The sequence below is a fragment of the Rhea americana genome, unplaced genomic scaffold (assembly GCF_003343005.1).
Source record: "Rhea americana isolate MKP2758 unplaced genomic scaffold, rheAme1 scaffold_247, whole genome shotgun sequence".
Lineage (NCBI taxonomy): Eukaryota > Metazoa > Chordata > Aves > Rheiformes > Rheidae > Rhea > Rhea americana.
The window spans coordinates 216,091-238,713 of NW_028186365.1; the positions used below are offsets into that span (position 1 = coordinate 216,091).

General features: G+C 35.8%; 1 protein-coding gene across 1 annotated transcript; it reads right to left on the reverse strand.

Annotated features, from left to right (window-relative positions):
- On the reverse strand, nt 1-22,617 carry MYBL1 (MYB proto-oncogene like 1). Its single transcript, XM_085306759.1, has 16 exons — nt 22,478-22,617; nt 17,130-17,235; nt 16,921-16,992; nt 14,461-14,553; nt 13,252-13,472; nt 11,281-11,464; nt 10,979-11,053; nt 9,253-9,357; nt 8,510-8,743; nt 7,937-8,302; nt 7,304-7,446; nt 6,768-6,882; nt 5,003-5,119; nt 4,811-4,915; nt 2,526-2,705; nt 1-1,345 (listed from the first exon to the last, which is right to left on the reverse strand). Exons 1-16 carry the CDS (start codon nt 22,495-22,497, stop codon nt 1,217-1,219), a joined length of 2,265 nt encoding a protein of 754 aa, XP_085162885.1. The 5' UTR covers nt 22,498-22,617; the 3' UTR covers nt 1-1,216.
- Between the last annotated feature and the right edge of the window lie 6 nt (nt 22,618-22,623).

Below are 22,623 nucleotides of genomic sequence, written 5' to 3' on the forward strand. Positions count from 1 at the left end.
ACGTTCTCTTTGCTCTTCAAACATTTAGTAAATATATAACGGTCAAACTTAAGTGCAGATACAATTGTTTTGAGAAACAAGGTGCCAAGTTCCTTTTTTTTAAAAAAAAAAAAGAAAAGAAAAAAGGAGTTAAAATAAAATGCATTAATTTTTAGTTCCTATGTAGGACAAAGTACTCCCAGGTCACATATAGGACCCTAAGCTTGCTTTCTAAATATATTTAGCAAGTTACAGGAACAGTTACTGTATAATATAGGTATACCTTGTAATTATTTCATAGACCAACATGATTTAAGGGTTTATAGTGCAATCTTTATGTAGATGTAACATACAGTATAGATTTGTACACTTCACAACTGGAATTCTTCTGCTATTCCATACTTCAAGGTAAAAGTTAAACTTGTCCTTTTTCCACTTTAGCTGTTATAACAGGAAACAACGTTGGCTTCTAGACAACCTGCATACACATAAATATCTACATTTAAGCTTTAAAATGAAAATAAATTATAAAAACAGACTCCTTTCCAATTTACAAATTTTTCCCTGCTCCTACAAACTGTACAATACATTCAATCATCTCATTTTGAGATTTATGAAGAAAATACTGATGCTTTACAATAAAACCTAATTCACCCCCTCTGCTATTTCTAGTACCATTCCCAAATAAATATATTTAACACTGTAGTTAATTTCATTTTTTGCAGCATACCAAAAAAATTAGTAGTGCAACTTTCTATCCTTCCTTTATACTCCTTTCCATTGTGTTTCTTTACATACTAGAAAAATGCTACATAAGCAGAAGCACAGTCATGTATGCTGCTCATTCAGATAACAGTAAGGATCTATAAGTCTACTCCATGTTGAAACTGCACTAACAGGGAAAAAAGCAATGCAAATCAAAAGAATAAATATGAAAAATGGACCTAATAACTGTATGTTGACATGTACTGCAATACTCTTTACTATTCTTTTTATATTATTTTAGTAGTTTTTTTTAATTTAAGGAATTCATTGCAGAATTGTTTGTGCTGTCCCTTCATAAAGAAGGCAAAAGCTTCACATCTGCTCTTTGTCTATCAAAAAAGAAAAGAAGCTTTAATGTTTCCCTTAGAAGGCTGTCTCAAAATAAAGACTTAATTTACAAGTATTTTGCTGGAGACTCTCTCAAGAGATGTCATTTATAATGGAAAGAGATGGTTGTCAGTTGCAGTGATCGTCACAGTATCAGAGCCCTTGAAGTGCTGTTGGTAGCTGTATAAGTGCTCAGATATCTTCTTGCTTGTTCAGTCATGATAAGCTGGTCTTCTGTTTTTCCATAAACAACTGCTTCCCATTCACAATTTGACTGCATAAAATAAAATTCAGTTAACGGGATTTTTCTTTTAAGTAACTAAAATACTTCTTCCTCAAAATTAAGCAATTCTCATTAATTATTTAATAATTCTCATTATTAATTCTCATTAATGAGAAATTTTAGTAATACTGTACTGTATTTTTACTGAGAGGGACCCTGTTCTACAATATTGCATACCTAAAAATCAATGACAAAGCTCCCACCCCTTAATCCAGCTCACCAGCAAATATCCATGTTATGTTTTAAGTTCTAAGACATAAAACAAAAAGTGTCTTAAAAAGAGAATAGTTCAACAATTAATACATAAGAAGGAAGTAAATCATTTACATGGTGTCTCTGGACAGTTGTCAATACTTAGTATGTTAAAGTTAAATGATCCATTAAAGTGAAATATCCAAAATGAAAATAATTTTGGCAGCTGAAACAAGAGGGAGTTTTTTTAAAAAAAAAGTACTTTGAGAAGAATTGGCAGCTGTAAGAGAAAAATAATGTATTTTAGGGATATTTTAGAAGTGGCAGAGGAAATAGGACCAAAAATAATGAATGAAAAAATAATCGAGCCGCTACTCCTACGTCTACCATAAAAAAGACAAATCTGCATGTTTACATTATTTTTCAGTCTCAAGCTGATTTATGGCATCTCCAAATTGGATTTGACAGTTGAAAACTGTAGCATGCAGAATGCAAGTTTCTTCTCCCTCCTACAACCTCAGCTAGAAATTGATCCAACAGAACCARTTATGCATATAGACACACAGAAAATAAGCCATTTCAGTTCCCCTATAATTTCATAGGACTYGATTCATGGAAGGGATTCATGATTAGAGAAACAAGTAAACTGAGGGAGGATTTCTCAGAGGAAAAAAAGATGTTTCAAAGAATATTGGTACGGTATGACTAAGCTCCCCTTTCAAGTTTGAGGGAATAATTCTGGGTCAGATAGATGTATTTAAATCTTATAAGAAGCCACTAAGTGAAACATCAGAACTGTATTTAAAGAACTTAAACATGAATAGTATTTCATGGAAAAATGATCAACTTCTTAAAAAAAAAAAATCTTGGAAACAGTGATCCAAACTAAATACCTGAACAGAACAATTCTAGACATCAGAACGAGATAAAAAGAAGTTAACCTGCTAAAAGTAACTAACAAAATATTTTGAATACAGACCTGAAGAGATTTCTCCACTTTGACATTTTTTGAAGTACACGCATTCCATTTCTTCTTAATTACTGCATTTGCTTTGTTTGCTGAATTYATATCCTGTTTTTCTGATGTCAGGTTACATCTGTTATCATGTATTTCCAACAATGGTATCATTAATAAAGATGTGGTATATACATTTTCTGTCTAATGACAAAGAAGGTAGGAAACAGGAATAATAATTAGYATTTCATAGAAATAATCCTTAACTGCTCTGATCAGAGAAGCCAAAATGAAAAGAAAGCAGCTACTTAACAGGTAGACTCTTAGGAATAAGTTTGAGAGGAAAAACAACTACTATTTATAAAACTGGGCCAGGCTATACTAGTCATTACTGAGCAACATAAAACCATTAGCTGCTAGCATGATTTGGGCATTGAGTAGATTGGTTTTATACAAAAGAAAAACATGATACAGTGGGCTATATTTTGTTAAAACAAGACTCGATAAAGCGAAGTAGTAAATACAGAACAGTTTTAAGAAAAACTGYTTATAATTCAGTTCTAGTACAACCCTTGCATAACAAAGGACAAGGAGACTACAGTTTAAAAATGAATACCATATCAATACTGGCAGGAAGAACYGCTTTAAGAATTGAAATAATCACTCAATTGACCACTTAACAATTGACCACTTAACAAAATAGTTTAACATGCTGGTAATTTTTATGGAAGTGAAAGGAGGGCAAAAGAAAGAAATCAATCCAAGTTTATTTTAACAAAGCAGAATCGTAGAATCAAAGTTGGAAGGGACCTCTGGAGATCGTCTAGTCCGACCCTCAGCATGGCCCGTACAAGGATTGAACCCGCAACCTTGGCATTAGCAGCACCATGCTCTAACCAGGTGAGCTAAGCCTGCCCCCATAAGTAAGTGCATGACAAGTTAAGGGAACAAAGTTAGATGACAGCAACTGGCAAGTGTACTTGTCTCGCTTGCTTACCAAAATATCTCATTAAAATAGTCTAAACTACCTTTATTCTACCTGGGACCTTACTCCTTAACCTACCTTCCCATGCACAAGCAATTTAGCAATTTTCCCTTAAGGATCAGTACATTTTTCATTTTTAAGTCAGTACTGCCACCATCTCCCTCTTTCCAAGTGGAAATGTTTCCATTATCTCAAAATCCCTCATTGAAATGGAGTAAAAGTACAATCAACAGCCTCAGTTACCCTTGTTTTTAGCTAAATAACCTGAACATCAGTGATACACAATATATCATRCCATATCAAAGTATTACTAAGAGAATACTGGGCATTTTGTTTTTATTTTGAATGGTTTCAGCAATGCTACTTAGAAGCAGCCAGGGAAATGTTCATAGGGAACCAGGAAGTTCCACTAGATGGCAGAGCATCCAACACCCAAGGTTTACTGGGGCATTTATGAGGCATTTAAGAAAGGAATTTAGAAAGCTAGCAACAATAGTCAGGAAGGGTTATGATTTAAACACATCTTCATTTCAGGGACGTTGGCATCTATCTCTTGAACAGAACTCTGTATTTGATCAAGATTCAGACATTTATGCTTTCAGAATTAGACAGCTACATCCATTATTTTAAGAATTAGATTAGATCAAAGTTTTCCCCACAAACTACAAGAATAGGGATTTATCTGTTCATTCAATCACCCAATTAGAAAATATTGAGCTACTTTTTAARGAAATGAGGGACAAAAAAGCCCCACTTCCAAACTCTTCATGCCCTGGTTGTTGAGAGAGAAGTATTCAAATTCCTTTAGGAAGAAGAGGAACAAAATCTAGTTTTCTTCAAGCTTAGTATTTTTTAAAGTATTCCTCTAATATGTAAAGTAGYAAGAGGAAAAACATGCCACCTAATATGTAATTAAGAATCCTCAGAACATGTCTACCAGACTGTTAAGGATGCAAAACAAGAGGCCAAGACTGTCTACCTGGCGAATTATGAAGAACTTCAATGTGATACATATGCTAAGTGTAGAGTTAACAAAGATAAACAGCTCTACTGTAACAGCAAACCTGCCAGGCATCCACAGTACTTTCCCCATTGAAACTTCCTGCTTCTCTGCCCTAGGGGGCTAAAGGAAACACTCATGCATAGAAACCCAATATTCAAGTATTGCTTAAGTATCCAAACTAGTATTTCAAAGGGAAGGTGATTTTCACTTTATAAATTTATAAATCTAGCCTCAATCTTTATTTTAGCTGATACAGTGAAAGACATTAAATTCTACATTAATGTCGCTGCCAGTGATGTTATTCAGTAGTTTAATACCCACCTGTACATCCAAACTACTGTCTTCAGTGAAGACTTGGGCACCAAGCTCTTCTTTTTCCCATGGATCTAGGACCAGTGATTTTCTGACTTTCTTAGTAGAATTGTGCTGCAATCAATGTTTTATGGAAGAAGTTTTTTAAAATTTTGTTTAAAAGCAGTTATTTCCTATCTGAAAGGATTATTGTAATGTTACCTCTTGCTTGCAGCTTTTATAAGCAGAGTCATCTTCCTCTTTGAAAAATATGTCTGTTCCAGTTTCCTCTTTCAGAACTTCCCTAATATCTTCCTCCAAGAAGGCAAGTGGTTGTGACTAAATTAATCAGAATTGGAGAAGAAAAGTAGTCTATTAGTTACTACTTTTCATCATATTCTACATTCACCTGATCTAAGCCAGACAAAAGATCTTGCAAAATCTAACAACAGATTAAGAATTTAAATTATTGTATTTAATAACTATAGATCAACACTTCAAGACTATGCGATTTTATAATTCATATTACCCCACATTATTTTTAGTATGTTTAGTTAAAACATACATGCACACACTGCCTTATAAGAACAAAGTAGCATTGAAGACATGTAAACTGCTTACCTGTTTGTGTTTATTAGCAATAGCAATCCATAGACAAAAGGGATTAAAAATGTTTTATATACAGCAATATAAGAAAAACTCTACTATAAAAGTATGATTCATTTGGAAATGGAACATATATTAATCTTCCAAGGCAAGTCTTTGAATAAGACATTGATAGTCCTAAGTACAGTACAGAATTTCACATAAGCCATACAGATGGCTCCTTTGTGTACCAACAGGAGAAGAATTCCCTTAAGCCCTCAAAATCTGATTTTGAACAGGAGGTTAATAGTGGACAGAAACAGGAATGTCAAACCACTCCATTTGCATAGTGAGAGACTGAGAATCTATAGGGTAACACAGATGGTGCCAAGCCCTGTGGCAAAGTCTGAGCTACCTTCTGTGTTTGCAGAAATGTAGTAGTCAATATATATTGGCTGGAAATTATTCAGAATTTGAAAGGCATATGTCTMCTGGATTCCAAAAGTTATTATGCATTAAAATGCCTTAGCAAGGCTAAGGGAGCAAAAATCTGACACTCTGAAAAAAGTGATTACACAACCAGAAAAGTCTTCTGTGACAGCCATAAGAATCATAACAAGTCATGAATTGCTATATTATTTATTTTTTAGGATCAAGAAAAATCTAAGTTTTACTGAAGAAAACCCTAGGAAAGATAACACTTCTAAAAATCTTCCCATCAAAAAATTGCTCAGAACACTAGCCTGCCGTAGCAAACATCTAGTTTCACTCCTAGCACTGTAGAACCACCAAAACCAGAAAACAAAAACTCATCTCTTAAACAGCCCAGAAGTTTCAAAGATAATGAAGTTGTATAAGACAAGTGTGAAAGCTGCTTAAAATAACCAAGTCAGTCATTCATCTCCACCAGCTTGTTTTTACCAGTGGAGGAGTTACACTTATTTACTCTCTCACTTAAAAAAAAAAAAAAAAAAGAATCTATTAAAGAAGAAAAACAGAACACCGAAGTATTAAAAGAAAATTCTCAGACAATGATGTTACCATCTACTAGGTGATAAAGTGTTAGCAAGACTGCCCCTATTTAAAACACCTCACAAAGAGAGAATCAATGTGTTAAGTCTATCCTTGTCAGTAGTTCTAGAAAACAGCTATGGATCAAACGAGTAGAAGGACTGAATATTGTCCAAAAAGGCAATGCTTCCATCCTACACTGACRGATACTAGTCCATCCAGTATAAGAGACCTGAAACATTATTTATCCACTGTCTATCTCTAGGATAATACTGAAAGATACTGAAACATTAGATTGCTTTCTAAGATCATGCTTAGGCTTGTATCTCAAAAACAGGAGTGCATTTAGACTACTTTAACAAAAAGAAAATAAACTTATATCACTACATACCATTAGTTTGAGGGGGCCGTACTTTTTTTCCTGAGCAGCCAGAGCATTTTTAAAAGGAGTTGGCGTCCTTGGTGTTGAACCCAACAGAGATCTTCTAATTGTGGGAGTTCTAAAACTATTCAAGCACAGAAAAACATTTATATAAGCATTTTAATATTTTGATACATTAGAGAAGTAATAAAATGAATTTAAGTTAGTCAAACATTTTTAAATACCTACACAAGATATCACCACCACAGATCAGGAAGTATTAAATTACCATAAACTGGCCCCAGGTATATATAAATTTAATTACATTTTGTCCTGTTAAAAAAAAAAAAAGAAAGAAAAGAAAAGAAAAAAACACTAACTGATGCAAGTCAATTCCTGTAAAGCAAAAGGAGGAGGCCAATTTATGTTTGCATACAAGTATTTACATGTCAGGGTTTTTTGAACTCATTCATAGTATACATACAAGTAGACTAATTCCACAATGTTCAGAAAAACCTTGCGTTTATTTGAACACCACCTTCAGATCCTTAACRTAATAATCCTACCCTGCGTTTTCCTTTTGATCTTTTGGTGTCATTTCCTTGTGTAGGGGAGTTGTAATTAGAACCTTCTGCCCACAGATTGGAGTTGATGTAAATGCAGGATTTTCAAGGTTAAATTGTTCATTTCCAGAGCAAGTATTGAAAAACTAAAGACAAAAGAGGGAAAAAAAATAAGCTAAATCAAATGGCAAAACTTTACAGTTGTACTGAACAATTAAAAAAAGACAAATTATTTGAAGGTTTTTTTTACTGGCAAACTCAAAATACCTATTTTAAACTTAAACTTGGTAAATGYCCTAGAGCATATTGATGAAATCACGCCTTTTAAAATACCTACTATTTGCTTAGGTCATAGGCGCAAGGACAAATTAGAACTATCAACARTATCTCCATGACAATGTGTGAGCTCAGACAGAAGACTCTCCCCCCCAACTACAAAAGTCAATCTTCAAAACAGAGGAAGTATGTTATTTAAGAATTTCTTTTTAATATGTCTACCCTTAAACAGATGTTTTAAGAAGATTTTTGGACATATTTGTTTAGACTACAACATATTACCAAAGGAGAAAGCATTTGTAATTTACAAACCACCGACTGCAATGCTTTTAACTTAGTAATATTTAAAAATAAACTTACTTGTGATGGAGAAAATGGTAGTGTTTTCACTGGTGTGTGCTTTAGTGCAACATTGATGGCATCATTACATAAGCCATCATTCAGTTCATTAACTGGTGATTGCCCAACACGCAATCTCTTTCTCTTTCTAAGGATAGTAGGTGGAGTGCTGAATTTGGTTAGGTTTGGGGTTGCTGAAAAAACTGCTTCTTCCTCACTGATGCCACTGGGTTTCTTGCCATCAAGCAGAACACTAACATTAAACTGGCACTCTGTAGCCCCTTCATTGTGTTGAATTCGCATTAGTTTTACTGGAGGTGGCTTTACAGGAGATGCAACAGTTTCTGAAAGGTCAAAACTTGTGACATCACTCCAAGCTACAGGATCCTACGAGGTAAGATATAAAACAAGCACAAACAGGGTTATCCAAGATTGTGAAACAACATCAAGGCCAATTTAAGAGCTGTCTACCTCCAGAAGCCATATACTGAGTTAATTCCTCTTGTATCTTTTACAAGTACGTAACTCAAAAATACCTTACACACATTGAATCAATTTTTTTTTTTTTTTTTAAGAACAAATACCCAGACTTACAGATTCAATAAGTTCTAGTGTCTCTGCAAATTCTGGAATGTTTTGTAGAGATGATAAAACCGCATTTGCTTCCACAGCCAAATACTTAGTGGGCGAGTTCTGCTGAACAGATGCGCCCTGGGTCTCATCCATGCTGTAGAATTCGCTTGTTTGGTCCCCAAGGCTATTTAGGGTATTAGACACACCATCTTCCATGACAAAACTTCCAGACCAACTAGGCAGATTTCCAGCTTGCTAAAAAGTATGGAAAAATACGTTAACCTTATTCAGCTAAGAAATCAAAAAAATAGACAGTGATGTGAATGGGGAAGGGGTGGGAAAAGTATGTGGAAAGACTAAACATGACTGCTAATTTTTGCATTTTCAAACACAAGTCTATGTCTTTTTCACTTTTCTCTGTTGATCAGATGATTAATGTAACTGGTCTACAAAACAGAGTAGGTGTGATATTGACAAAGATTTGCTACCTCTTGAAGATGATTAGAATTCTGGATCTTAAATTAGGGATGAATCACCAATAATGAGTCACATTACTGTTTTCAGAATTTAGAGAATTACACTAAAAAATATTTTGCCTCAAATGTATATATAGACTTTGTTTTACAACCCAACTTCCATACTAAGTGTGATAATTTCAGAGAGTCAGATAAAAATATACAAAAACCATGCATCCATTACTAAACTGCTGAGGATTAATCTCAGTAAAGCAAATTCAAATATTTATAGAAGTGTACAGTTCTTACAGATGATGCTCGTTTTCTTCTGATTTCATTCTCTGCAGACATAAGCAGCAATTCAAGTTCCTTTATTTTCTTTTCTTTATCAGGGTCATCATCAATAAATGACTGCTGAAATATTTAAGAAAAAAAATCGTTATTACTCATGCCCCCTCCCCAACACAATAGAAGTTTTATATTAAAAATATAGTTCAGGTATAACAGTTCACACATACTGGGACCAGCTGTTCAAGTTGTATCAGATTATACAATGCAGTAATCACTCGCAAACAAAACAACTTCAGCAATTTATAAGAGACTGATTTGATTTTAAAGCAATACTTATACTGTTCTRAAAGGTTTCCAGTATGGCCTGCAAATGTTCAGTACACTATAGCAAACTAACTATAGCAGACTAACTGAAAATTACTAAGTTCCAGCTCTAATAGACAYAACAGTACAAGCACTCAGGTAATTCTTCACACACTTCATGTGTTCACCAGAATTTTGAATTTGATTGTCTTTAGCAAGTGTGCAAGAGAGTGTTTCAAACGAACCTTTGCTAACAGAGCACCCAAACAATCTWACCACTATCGGAAAAGAAACTAGCATTTTTCTCTCCTTGTATCTTTCCCATTTTGCTACATAGGCCAAAAAAATTGTTAAAAAATGAAAAGGGAGGACATATGCCATGAGTTTCAAAACTAGTTATACTCCCTCTTATAACTCCTTCTACTTGAGGACTTCAACAAGCAGAAAGTATCTTAAATTTCCCTTTCAGGGGCAATCCAGAATGTCAGAGCTAYATGAGGCTTTTATATGATTTGTATGCTTAACGAATTCTCTTCCCAGTAGAGAGAAGGAGAAAGTGAAAATCCAGTGAGAACTCTTCTCAGTACATGAAACAAAGATGAACTGCACAGTGAAACTTAAGGTACAGACTTCTGCGAATACCTTTAACACATCTAGCTCAACCAAAAAAAAAAAAAAAAAAAAAAAATCTCCTCTGTATCTAAAGAACAATTTTACTAAATTCAAATTCACAACAATTCTTCCAGAAGGTCACATCACAAACCAAGATTTCTTTCCAGTCTGCTAAATTTGGAGTTTTAGACATTCTCATTCCAAGTGAGCCAGTATCAAGAACAAAAGAAAAAAAAATAATATCTAGTAATGCTATTTTTGCTTTCCTCAATACTTACATATTTATAGTGCTGCAAAACAGCATGTTTAAGTGAGTGACAGAGGCTTATCAATCAGAAAAAGTATAAAACATACTGAAGACAAAAGTAAATAATCACAATATCTTATTCAAACTGAATCTTCCAGATGGATTTATTTGTTGTATTTACTGCATATATAAGGAAATAAAATCCTGCTGTTAAATCTCACAGAAGCTTGGTAATACAAACAAGTCATAATTCTAACTTAAAATTTAATCAGTAGACTATATTTTAAGCTGTATTTTTCAGAAAGAAGCAGAACTGTTACACATATTCACGTCATCTTATAAAGCTCTCTTATGAAAAAAGTAGAACTTAAATCCACTTGCAGCACTGAGATCTATGAAGACAGTTCCTTTTTTCCCCTACTTGGAACTCCTATTTGTRTAGCAAAAGCTATTTACAAACAGAAGAATGCTTAGGTAAGTTTAAATGATTGATAAAAATTTGAGATAGCTTTTTAAATTTTTCATTATACATCATAATACAAAGTATATTTTGGTCAAAAACAATACCCAGCAACAATTTACCTGAATTAAATTGGCAGAAGCTGAAGCATGTTCTATGCAGCTGCCTTCTGGTGAGGCATATTGGTATGCTGGAATCTAAGAGACATACATCATTTCACATATTCTAAAGAAAAAGTCTATAAAATCATCTCTAGATTATTGTAYTTTTATATATTTATTTATTACAACTTAGAAATTTTAAGTTACCACATTATAAAGGAAAATACTTAGCAGATCACATTTTTACATGTTCATTTCTATTTCCAAACCCAATGAATCATTCAAAGTTGGGAAATTCTAATTATCATGGATTTAGAACTTACATGTGTCTGAACAGGTATGTAAAATTGACTCTGAGTTTGCAAATGTTCCATAGTTGCACAAGGTTTATGCTGAAGTTTAGATGAACTAGCTCTTTCAGATTTTATACCATCTTGTAGATATCCTTCCTGTTCCACCTTTCTTCGCATTGTTGAGTTCCAGTGATTTTTAATGGAATTATCTGTCCTAAAATGAAAGTGTACATGGCTTTCATACCTCCAAAAGCTTAATATATGACACACAGTTTACACAGTTTGTTCATTAGGTTAATCCAAAGCCACAAATCCAGACAGCTTGAGCAGATTTGACTGAAGTTTCCATTATCAGTGGTTTCTTGACAGAATTACTGGAAAGCTGCTGTTTTTCAAAACTTTTCCTTTGATTTTTAAGCCTGAGGGAAATTTAAAAGTAAATGAGAAATCCTTGGTTCTGGCTGCTAATATGGGCAAGAATCTTTTTTTCCTTGGATACTTCAAGAACAGCCATATATTCTTTATTGCTACATCATTTTACCCTCTTAGAATCTGTTACAAACTTGCAAGAGAACATCAAGCTTAGGCACTCACCCTACTGTCTTTCAGCATAATAAGGGTGATGCAGCTAATGTTTGCCACTGGAAAACATCTCTTCTAAAATGACAGCCTGCATTCCCAGCTCCCAAAGTAGCATGTGCAGCTTCGTGGAGGAACATCCCACTATCTCCTGGTGCCCCTGATCTTGTAGTGGGAAAGCAGACATAGCAAAGACCAGTACCTATTTATGGATTGCCACTCCCTTGGAAAGAGAAGGCCTGCAGTTCAACAAACATGCTGAAATCCCTTTTAACATTGGACAAACATTAAGGTATTTACTACAGTCTAAATACTAGGAAAATTACTTCTAATGTCAGAAAGAGGTATGCAGAAATAAAGAATGGCTTAAAGCCATATGTATATGGCTTTAAGTTGAACTTAAGTTCAACTCTAATAGGTATTTTCCCTTTTCATTCCCCTATTGTCAAACTCTTTACAAATCTCTCCATCAAGGATTCAATTTTTAGGTAGGACTCATCCTGGATTTACTTTCACTGAGTTCATAAATTGGGAATGCCTTTGTCCATTCTCATTCAGATTCAATCCATTCCCTTCCTATCCCTCCAAAGGATTTGTTGCAATTCATGAACTCAATACTTAACCAAAATGTCAAGTTTTTAAACATGCAACCCAAAGGGCTTACTCTCCCTACATAACAAGGGCTGACATCCCTTTGGCACAGCTAGACAGTCACCTCTTGAACACACAAACAGAATTCAGGAGGATCAGTTTAACACTGAATTTCAATTAACAGGATAAGGCTAAAAGTTTCATTAAAATCTTTATAATCTGAAATTTTATTTTCTACAGCATATAARTTGGCAGTCATTCTTAAAGCAAACATAAGGAGAACAATTACACATAGTTTATTCTTAACTCTAGAGAGACTATATACCAACWATCTTTGCAATACATGACTCCCAAATCTAGGCTTTGAAGATTAATAGTCTGCTTTTCAAACATCCAGTTTTATGAAGTGGTTCACACACACCCCCGCCGCCAGACTTCTGATTTTAAAATAAAGTCACCTCAAATACACATTAATGAAAGCACTTTAATAGGCAGTAATAACATGGTAAAACAGATTATTCCACTATTACTTGCAGTTAGTATATTGTTCTCCTCAGCCCTGCTACAGTTTTTATAGCTATTAGAAATCAGACAAATTACAAGTTAAGCGTTTGAAGGAATTTGCAGGGTGTTGAGGTTTTTTGTTGATTATGTGCTAGATTTAAGAATACAGATGCAAATGCATAAGATTTCCAAGACAGATGTTTCAGTATCTTGCTAGATACAGTGACTAAGCTTCAACAGGTGTTTTAACTAACAGATTATATTGGAAAGACTTGTATACCTACTTTCCATATTACAATATTTAATAAAATTAAAATTAAAAAGCACCTTCCAGGAAGAAGTTTTGCAATTTCAGCCCATCGGTTTCCCAAACGCTTGTGAGCTTCATAGATTATTCTGTCCTCTTCTTCTGTCCATGAAGATTTTTTTACCTCAGGATTGAGATGATTATGCCATCTCTCTCTGCATTGCTTGCCTATTCTTCCTTTCAGGTGTTTTGCAATTAGAGACCAGCGTTTTGGACCATACTTCTGAACTAATTCAATAACCTGAAACAGATGAAGGCATGTTAGAATTTTAAGACCTAATTTTTCCAAAGACTGAAGGCACTGATGAACTCACATTTTAGAACAGGATTATAACAGTCAATTTGACAAGGAACTAGTCCTATAGAGGCAGGCAGTTATTTGGATTTTTTAGAATTATTTTTCAAGAAACCCAAAAAAATTATACTCTGAAGTTAGTGAATCTGGAATTAGTGTGTACTGATAAACATATATTTTTGCAGACTTCAGGATCTCCATTATCTATTGCATAATTTGACACTGAGAAAYACCAAAAAGCAAGCTGGTGAAGATGCCTGGTTTGATTTTTTTTTTTTTTCAGTGTAATGCATGCTTTTATGTTTATCTTTTTCTTAAAAGACTGATAAGAGTTATCAAACAGCATATTAAGCAAATCATATTCAGAAGTTTACAAATACTAGTTTGAAAGAGCTTAAATTAGTTTTAACAATGGGAACAAGCAGTCTATTTGAAATACTGTATCTGAAAGCTGAATGTGTATCTCCYTAAAATGCAATCCTGGTTTTGCATGAAAAAAGATGCAGTGTGCATTAAGAAAAGTGGGTGAAAGGAATTTTAACAGTAGAGAACAAACAAATTTCTCTCCCCCCCCCCCCATTCCCAAACCCTTTAAGTCTGGTGGTTTTGAGGAAGAAAACATGCAAATGACACCTTAGATCTTTAGTGCCAAAAAGAAGTATCCTCTACTTTGTGAGCTACAGCAGTTCAGTTAGCAATCTGAGCAAAGGGAAATGAAATACTTGAGCAGACCAGACATTCCATCTACTTAAGAACAGCTGCATTTCAACTCAGTATAACATAATGTAATTATCCACATCAAAAGATGTGTCAAATAATGTGTGGGGATGAGACCAAGAAAAATCTTTACACATTCTTAGCAGTCAGATGTTACTTATACTGCAGTTAAAAATAATAACAACAATAAAGTACAGTATCAATTAGTTTTCATTACCCTCTGATCTTCTTCTTTAGTCCAGGGACCTTTAATCAGTTCAGGGTTTAGTACCTTCTGCCATCGATGCTGGCACTGAAAATCTGAACGATTCTGAAATAGTTTTAGAAGACCATGTTGACCTGTTAAGCTCTTAGTTACAAAAAGTTAAGTATTAGTTAGCAATGATTRTTAGCTTATTTCAAATTAAAAGGTTTATTTAGACCTTTTTTTTTTTTTTTTYTTTAAGTATGATGGTCACGCTCTCCCTTATGATTTCTTCTTCCATATGTCTACAAAAATTCTTCTCCCTTCCTAAAAAAAAGGCAACCCCCACCCCCAAAACTTGCCAAAAGTTCTAATTAATTTACTTCAGTGCTCCTGAGAATCAAATTTAGACCTTATTCTTCTTGAAAGGAAAAGACAACACCAACAACAAAACACTCTTTGACCCCACCCACGACTTCTCTGATCTTTAACATTCTCTGATTTTCACTTTTCTGCAATTTCACTGAAGATCTGAAATATTTACCTTCCAGGCATTTCTGAAATCATGACATATTTGGAGGAAAAGAGAAAGATAAATGATAGAATAAAGCAAGATCATTTCAAGTCTGCCTTAGCTATGATAAACTGAAAGAGAAAACAACCTGCATTCCCTCTCTGAGTCACCTTTAGGCCAACTTTACTTTACAGGGTAGGATGGAGGAAAGGCTCATTTGTGCCCAGTCCAACAGAAAGATGGAGTTTTAAAAAGATGACAGTTTCTGAATGTCTTTACTTGCTAATATTCAAAATACAGTTGATTCTCCTAGCAAAAGAGTATCAGTAACAAGGTAAGTGCTACCTACACCCACCTTTATTTGACTTTGCAAAGGGCAACCTGATCTTCCATGCATGTTTCCCATGATAGCTGGGGAGTCTTTTTTCAACCTCACCTAGGCACAGCTGAATAATAGTTTTTTGTTTTTTGTTTTTTTTACCTYCCTCCTGGCAGCCTAGTTGCCATTCCCACTTCTACCATTGATTAATTCCACCTTTGTAACTAGATAGGAACCAAACTAAGAAAAGCAAAAGATTCCCATGAGTAAACATGACAAGCTAAAACTGAATCTATCCTCAATTTCAAGAAAATAACATTGAGAAAAAAATTTAAGTGATAAATTGCATCTTAGGCCAAAATTAAGGAAAACGTCCTGTCTTGTGTTCAGTGGCTCAGGGGACTGGCAACTTTTTTCATCCTGTTTTGTCACAGCATGTCTGCTTCCTTCCCCATTCGTCTCCAAAAACATTTGTTTTCAGCTACAGCATTTTATGAAATTCTACTGTTTAGATTTGTTAAATGCAACTCGTAACTATACCTGTAGGTCAGTATCACCAAGCACTATTTTTACAAGTATCTTAATATAAAAGCTTGCAATTCCCTTTCTCCCRCCATTCGCTCACTCCACTGTCTGGAAGGGGCTAATGTACATATACAAAACAGTGATTTGCCTATGCACTCAAATTTAGGAGTCTTGAGTTCATTCCTTAATATCTATTACTTACTCATGGAAAAAGTAATAATCAGAAGCAACATAATTGCACAAACATGACTGGAACGAACAAAAGTTGCATTCGTTGAACTTTTAGAATTCAAATCTATTTCACCTAGTTGCACATGTATTTTATGCAACTGTGTCATTCCATTCAATATCTTAAGAACAAAGGTTTCTAAATCTGAGTTCCAACATTTAAACATTATACACCACTTTTAGGTAATAATTTCACTCTTTTTTAGAGTCTAACTATGCTTTTATAGGAGGCATTTTGTAGCATTTAGTCAGAAGAAACATCATTAATTCCAGTTGTACATATTTTCTACCAGCCTAGTTCATATGATTGTTCATAGCTGAGGATTCATTTAGTGATGGAATGAKTAAAGGAATTCTTGGTTCAAACTTACCAATGGAATGGAACGGAGTATTTTAAAAGTAACAGCAGTACATTTTCAAGAAACCCAACAATGTTCCAGTCTTAGTAACTGAAGATATCAGTGAGTGGCAAAATCTACATTTGTTAGAAACTAACAAAAAACACACAAAAAACTCTCCCTAAGGTGTTTAGAAAATTGATCCTGCACCTTTCAAGCAATTTTCTGATGTAATCTCACTCTGTGAGTTGTAGATCTAGCCACCACAAAGGATGAACTGACTGAGAGCAGTAATATACTCCAGAATTAATTTAAAAAGTGGATATAAAGTATTAGTTATTTTTGATCATTTCAGACCATCATTCATTTTGAGTCTCAGTCTGACCTGATAGGGTCTTTTAAGGTCTGAGCTAGATTTCAAGTCCAAGTTATCAGCACCCTTTGAAATAGTATTGTCTAGTACGTGTTTCTGACTGCTCTATCATCTCATTTCCAAACTAGATATGTACTAAAGTAAATAAACATCAAAAGGAAACTTAATTGAAAAAAAAAAAAAGATTCACACTTACTTGTAGATGACTAGCAATGAAAGCCCAATCATCTGTACCATTTTGCTCTACCAGCTTCTTCAGCTTTTCATCCTGTTAAGACAATTTTAGCCAATAAATATATTATGTGCTATCCCAATATAACACCGAAGAATAACACACTTCAGTGTGTTTCCAGTATTACACAGGAATGAAACTAAAGCAAATAATAATAATAATAATAATAATACCTCATCACGTGTCCATTTCACCCGGTTACACATCTTCTTCAATCCTTTTTGCTGTGGTACTTCATAGTCATGATCTGCATACTGAAGGTCGTCATCATCTTCCTCACTACACAGAAGAGCAGAAGTGTGAAGTAGATAGGAGTAAGGTTTAAAATAACGCTGAATAACTTATCTTTTTCTTTCTAATTACTGATATTTGATGATGTCAAATTCCTCCAACAGCATACATTATTTTTCCTCCAACAGCATACATTATTCTGAAATGACATACATAATTTGCAGGAACTTAAAAATCTGTCTCCAGAAGTGGAGAATATTGACTATTTCAAAGAAACAGAATTAGTTTGATTTGCAAAATCATGCATATGCAAGATACAGACAGACAATTCATTTTAAGTCAAGACTTAAATCTGAAGCAAAAGCTACTTATTAAGTTCATGTTTTTGTACTACATTTATGAATCCTATCTCTATTTTAGACAACTGAGCATATAAGATAAAGGGGTTTTCTAGTCTAAAAGAAACATTCATATTCCACCTCCATAACTTATACAGCACACACTGTAAACCTTGCTTTATGCAGTTTTCATCTTGAATATTATGCTTCAGAATCAGTTAACATTGTTGCTTTTAAACCTTAACTTCAAGAAATATATGAAGAGACCATAGTCCATCATGCTGGGTCCTAACAAAGAAAGAAAGCACCTTCTGAATTCTGTTTTCAACCCATCAGTATTCCCTAATTCCTGCCTTTAAAAAAGTCACAGTGTTAAATCTAAAATCTGTGGTGATGTTTAACACCCAGTGCCAACAGCAATCAATACTTCATAACTCAGTTGAACCCAATCTTACTCTAATCTAATCCAGCTAGAAGAGCTGCAGAGGAATACTCATGCTTAATGGCATAGGAAAGAGGATATAATGTGAAACATATCCCTGCCAGAGGGCTCCTTAAGTCCAATGGACGGAAAAGCAGGAGTGTTTTCTTGTTTGGGAGAGAGGGGTTGTATTTTGAGGGGAGCAAGGGGTAGTGAGCCACAGAAAAGAAAATTAATGCCAAAAAAAGTTAGTGTCAACCTGAGATTTTAAGTAGGCTCTCCCCTTGAGTAAAAGTGTTGCTTCAAAAGGTTACAGGAACTAGATACAAATTCCAACTTTGAAGATAGAAATACTCCAGCCAGAAAGAATGACTGCATCAGCACTGGCCCTCTAACCTGAGAGGCAGAGGGATAAGAAATCAGGTAACCTCTGCAACTCCACGCAGATCACACTCCATCTACCGGAGAAACACACTCTTCACAACCTTGATAAACCAAGCCTTACAAACAAGTGGCACAGGAAAACGGTTCATGGAAACGTTATTTAAATTTATCCTACGATTCATGTTAGGCAACATGAATACAGACAAATGTGGAAATCCTGGCCTAACAGCAGGAAGGGCAGGTCCTCTGTATTAGTTATAGCAAAGACAAATAGAAGGGACTCACATCCATATAAACAACTTTAAAAGGAGTTTCACAGTGTAATCTTAATTTCCACATACACATACTTTGTTATCAATATAAAGAATAATATTAACACCATCAATTCATATTTCAGTTCTCAGTTTTGAAAGTTACCTTTTTTTTCCATCCCCCCRATCAAAGGTAAATAAATCCCCTGACAGTAAAAGTTAACCAATGCCASTGTCACAAAAACTGATTCAAAGGCAAATTTCTAAACAAAATAAATTAATTTTTCCAGGACATGTAATTTATCCACATAACACTGATCACACATTTGTATATTTGCTATTTCACATGATGTGCAGCTAACACAAAACATTTTCTCCACAGCCTACATGAATGTACAGTCATTTAGAAAGAGCACTACTTACTTGAAGGCATTACCAAAAGACAGGACATGCCCAACTCTTGCAGATCCAATATTCTTAACATTACTTTTGCATCCAACACATCTTTCATGTGGATTTTCGTTACTTAACTTTAAGATGCAATAAAAATACTTAAGCACCTACAAACATTAAAGTTTTCAAGAGCCAGTGAAATACAAGACARTAAGTTTTCTAAAGGTCAACACCAAGGTCTTCCCAGTACTTTGGAGATGCAGGGGGGAGGGGAGGAGAAAAAGCTGCAAAGGTATTTTAAAGCAATGATTTTAGGAGTTTTGGATTAAGTGGCTTAGGACTTAATAAAATAGGATTTAGGCTCACAGGTATCTTMAGTTTTCCTTTCTTTCCCTYYCCCTTCTTTTCTTCATCTATATTCCACAGTCTTGCCAAAGTTCAGGCACATGCCTTAGATTAATAATCCTATTCCATCCCAAATAAACCATATGATTTASTTATAACTAAGATTTGGCCTTGTGGTTAAGCTTTGTCAACATGTTCTCCTTACTCAACCACATAATGAACCAAATCAAAAACTGGATCTGAAGTTACGTGAACAAGGTGTGGGAAAAGTGCCACAACATTTGAATCAGATAACATAAATGTAAAAGGCTGTTCCAGCATATATTCTGTTCCAAATTAAATGAATGGCACTATATTATAATTTTCACTTGACTACCACCTCCAAAACAGATCAAGTTTTATTCAAGACTGGCTAAAATAACCAAGACTTAAAAAAAAGAAAGTGACAACTCAAGATAAAAAAAAAAAGAGGGGGGGAACACTTATGCTTAGATCACCTGTAGATTTGCAAGCAGATGAAAAGACAAGACTTTAAATTCATTCTTGCCTTAATTACTACTCAACCGCTTGCTGATACAGAAACATTTCCTAACTCATCATCTTTACATATTGCTGTTTCTTGGTCAAACTACTTAAAATACGATTAATCCTGTTGGTTTTCCAAGTTAACATTACAGTGTATATGCATTGAACTGTATCTAAGGCACTGAACTCTGATCAAACCTACAGTCTGACAGCCCCCTTGTTTCTCCAAATTCCTAGACCTGCCATGAGAAACTGACTTGAATTCGTTCTTCTGTTTCATTCAAGGTAAAAAGTTTTAATCATTTTATAGTCAGAGTATTGCTTAGGTGTTTAATATTAAGAAGTTCAATATATTTTTTTATTACCTCACATTTTCAGCATGCCAAAGATCAATGCTTTATCAACCTCCACAAAGGTACACTACAACTTTTTCCAGCAATAAAACCAACCATTTGGAAATCAAAACAGTATGAGCATTGCTTGCAGTACAGCTAAGTTGTACTAAGTTGTTTAAGCTCTCTTAAAATAATTAAATCAAAATAATATTTTGGTTATAGCCCATAGAATTCTGGCTTCAGAATCACTGCTGTTGAGGGCAATAACTCACATCTCTTATTTCAAGCTGTCTTCTGATTTAGGAAGACAGCAATGAATTGTCTTATGCTCAGCTCATAYTTGAAAGACTGTCTTTAGTAACAGCGTGCTAGAAGCTAAAACAACAGCGGTAGCAGCTTTGAAAGAGTGGGGAGAGGAAAGGATGCGGGGCACGGGGATGCGGAGGCGGYGCCGGCCCGGCCGGCCGGCCGCGGCAGTTGGGGCCGATTCACCCCACGTTCCAGGGAGCGGCGCGTTCCGCGCCCGGCCACCCGCCGGCCCCGCACCCACCTCCCCGGGCAAGGCCAGCTCACCCCTCGCACCTCCACTCCACGCGAAGAACTGTTCACTCCTTGGTCTCGCTTAGAGCTGGGCACCAGTTTGTTATAAGTAAAACATATGCGAAGGTCTGGGACTATTAGCTTCAGATTTTGCTTTCAGGGGAAGAAAAGACTGTCAAATATGTTAGTTCCTTTGACAATCCTTTTTCAGTTATGAAACTGTAGTAAAATATCGCATGAAAGTGGAACATGGACATCTAATTTAATCAAACAAGAAATTCTGAACATTAGGAAAAAAATACACACATATGGCTAGCACAGAATTCTTGAAGTGTTTAAATAAAACTTACCCTGATTCTCTACCTTTATTTTGCAACTCTGAGTTGGGAATCATTAAAAGAAAAAGATGAGCTTCCAAACAGGAAAACCAAACAGGAAAACCAAGCATAGTTTAACAAAATTAAACTTAATACCATTTGGAACAAAACAATTATATTTTCTCCTCACGCTACATCTAGATTAGCGATTCTGAAAGCATCTTGATGTAAACTTAAACTATGATGATTTAGTTTGGAGGAGCATCATCATCATCATACACTGACAYGATATTCGTTTAAAGTTATTGATCTTGAACCAGAAGTTACTCTGYATCTGCAACCAGTTTTGTTTTCAATTATGAGATGGAAGTGCTTCGTATCCATACGAGATAACACAAGCTAAAGCTTTACAAAGAGAGAACTATTTGTTGCAATACCATAGATGGAATTTCTGAAGCTACAGAATGCAAGTTAAGAGCAACAGGCAACTCTCTATGCACTGTTGTCTTGCAGACAAGTAAATTAAGACAGCTCCAGCAGCTAAGCTTCACAAGCAAAGCCTCTTACTGAGCCTTTCCTTATTTCTTACACAATCAGAACCCAGAAGTATTGCTTTCTTGTTTAACTTGCAGTTTTGCTGAAAAATAGTGTTAATTTACAAACTCCTTCCTCTTCAGAAGGGATACAGTGCAGGCAGGTTTAGTAGATTCTGTGGCTGAAACTTTAAAGCCATCCCCAATTCCACAAGACATATGTGTTCACAGCAAACCCTGGAGGCCACAGATAAATGAGTAACAGTAATGTGGAAGTTAMCATCCTTTCCCTTCTCTGTCACATTTTTTTAAACACTTCTTTAAATCGGTTTTCAGAATCTCATTTTCTATTCAGGATAAAAACAACCATAGCAATAAAGCTCTCCAAGACCCACTTAAAGCTGTGCATGCTTTCACATAAATGAAATAAAAGTGCTATCTGGGGCTGCTGTTGAAGTTTCACAAAGAAACACATTTAGGAGGATTTCAGGCTAGCTTATGACACCCTCAGTCAGGGAAAACACCAAACGGTAGTAAACAGGCACGTTTAAGATACATGAACAAACAGCAGGCCTGAGCACTGGTTTCAAGCCTCCCGCCTGACATCCGGGCKGCACAAAAACAGCTCAGAAATAGCACAGCAAGACAGACTACGCCGGCAGCGGGAAGACAAGCGGCAGGAGAAGTTACTGTGGAGGCAAAGCCCTGGTGACAGCGACCGCAGGGAACACGAGCGAGGGGGCTGCCTAGGTAAGCCGCGACAGGGCGGCCGGGCGAGAGCACGCACGGGCCGGCGTGAGGGGAGGTTTGCGCCGCAGGGGGCGGCGGCGGCAGCCGGGGACGGGCGGCCGCGAGGCCCGGCGGGGGCAGCACCTGGAGGCCGGCGCGGCGCTCGCGGAGCCACTCACCTGCGCGGTCTCTTCGCCATCCTCGGGGCGCACCATAGGGGGGGGCGCCAAGGCAGCAGCGTGCAGCCCCCGCCCGGGCTCCTCCTCCCGCAGCCGCCCCGCTGGCTCCGGGGCGGCGGGAGGGGTGGCGCGGCGGCGGGCGGCGG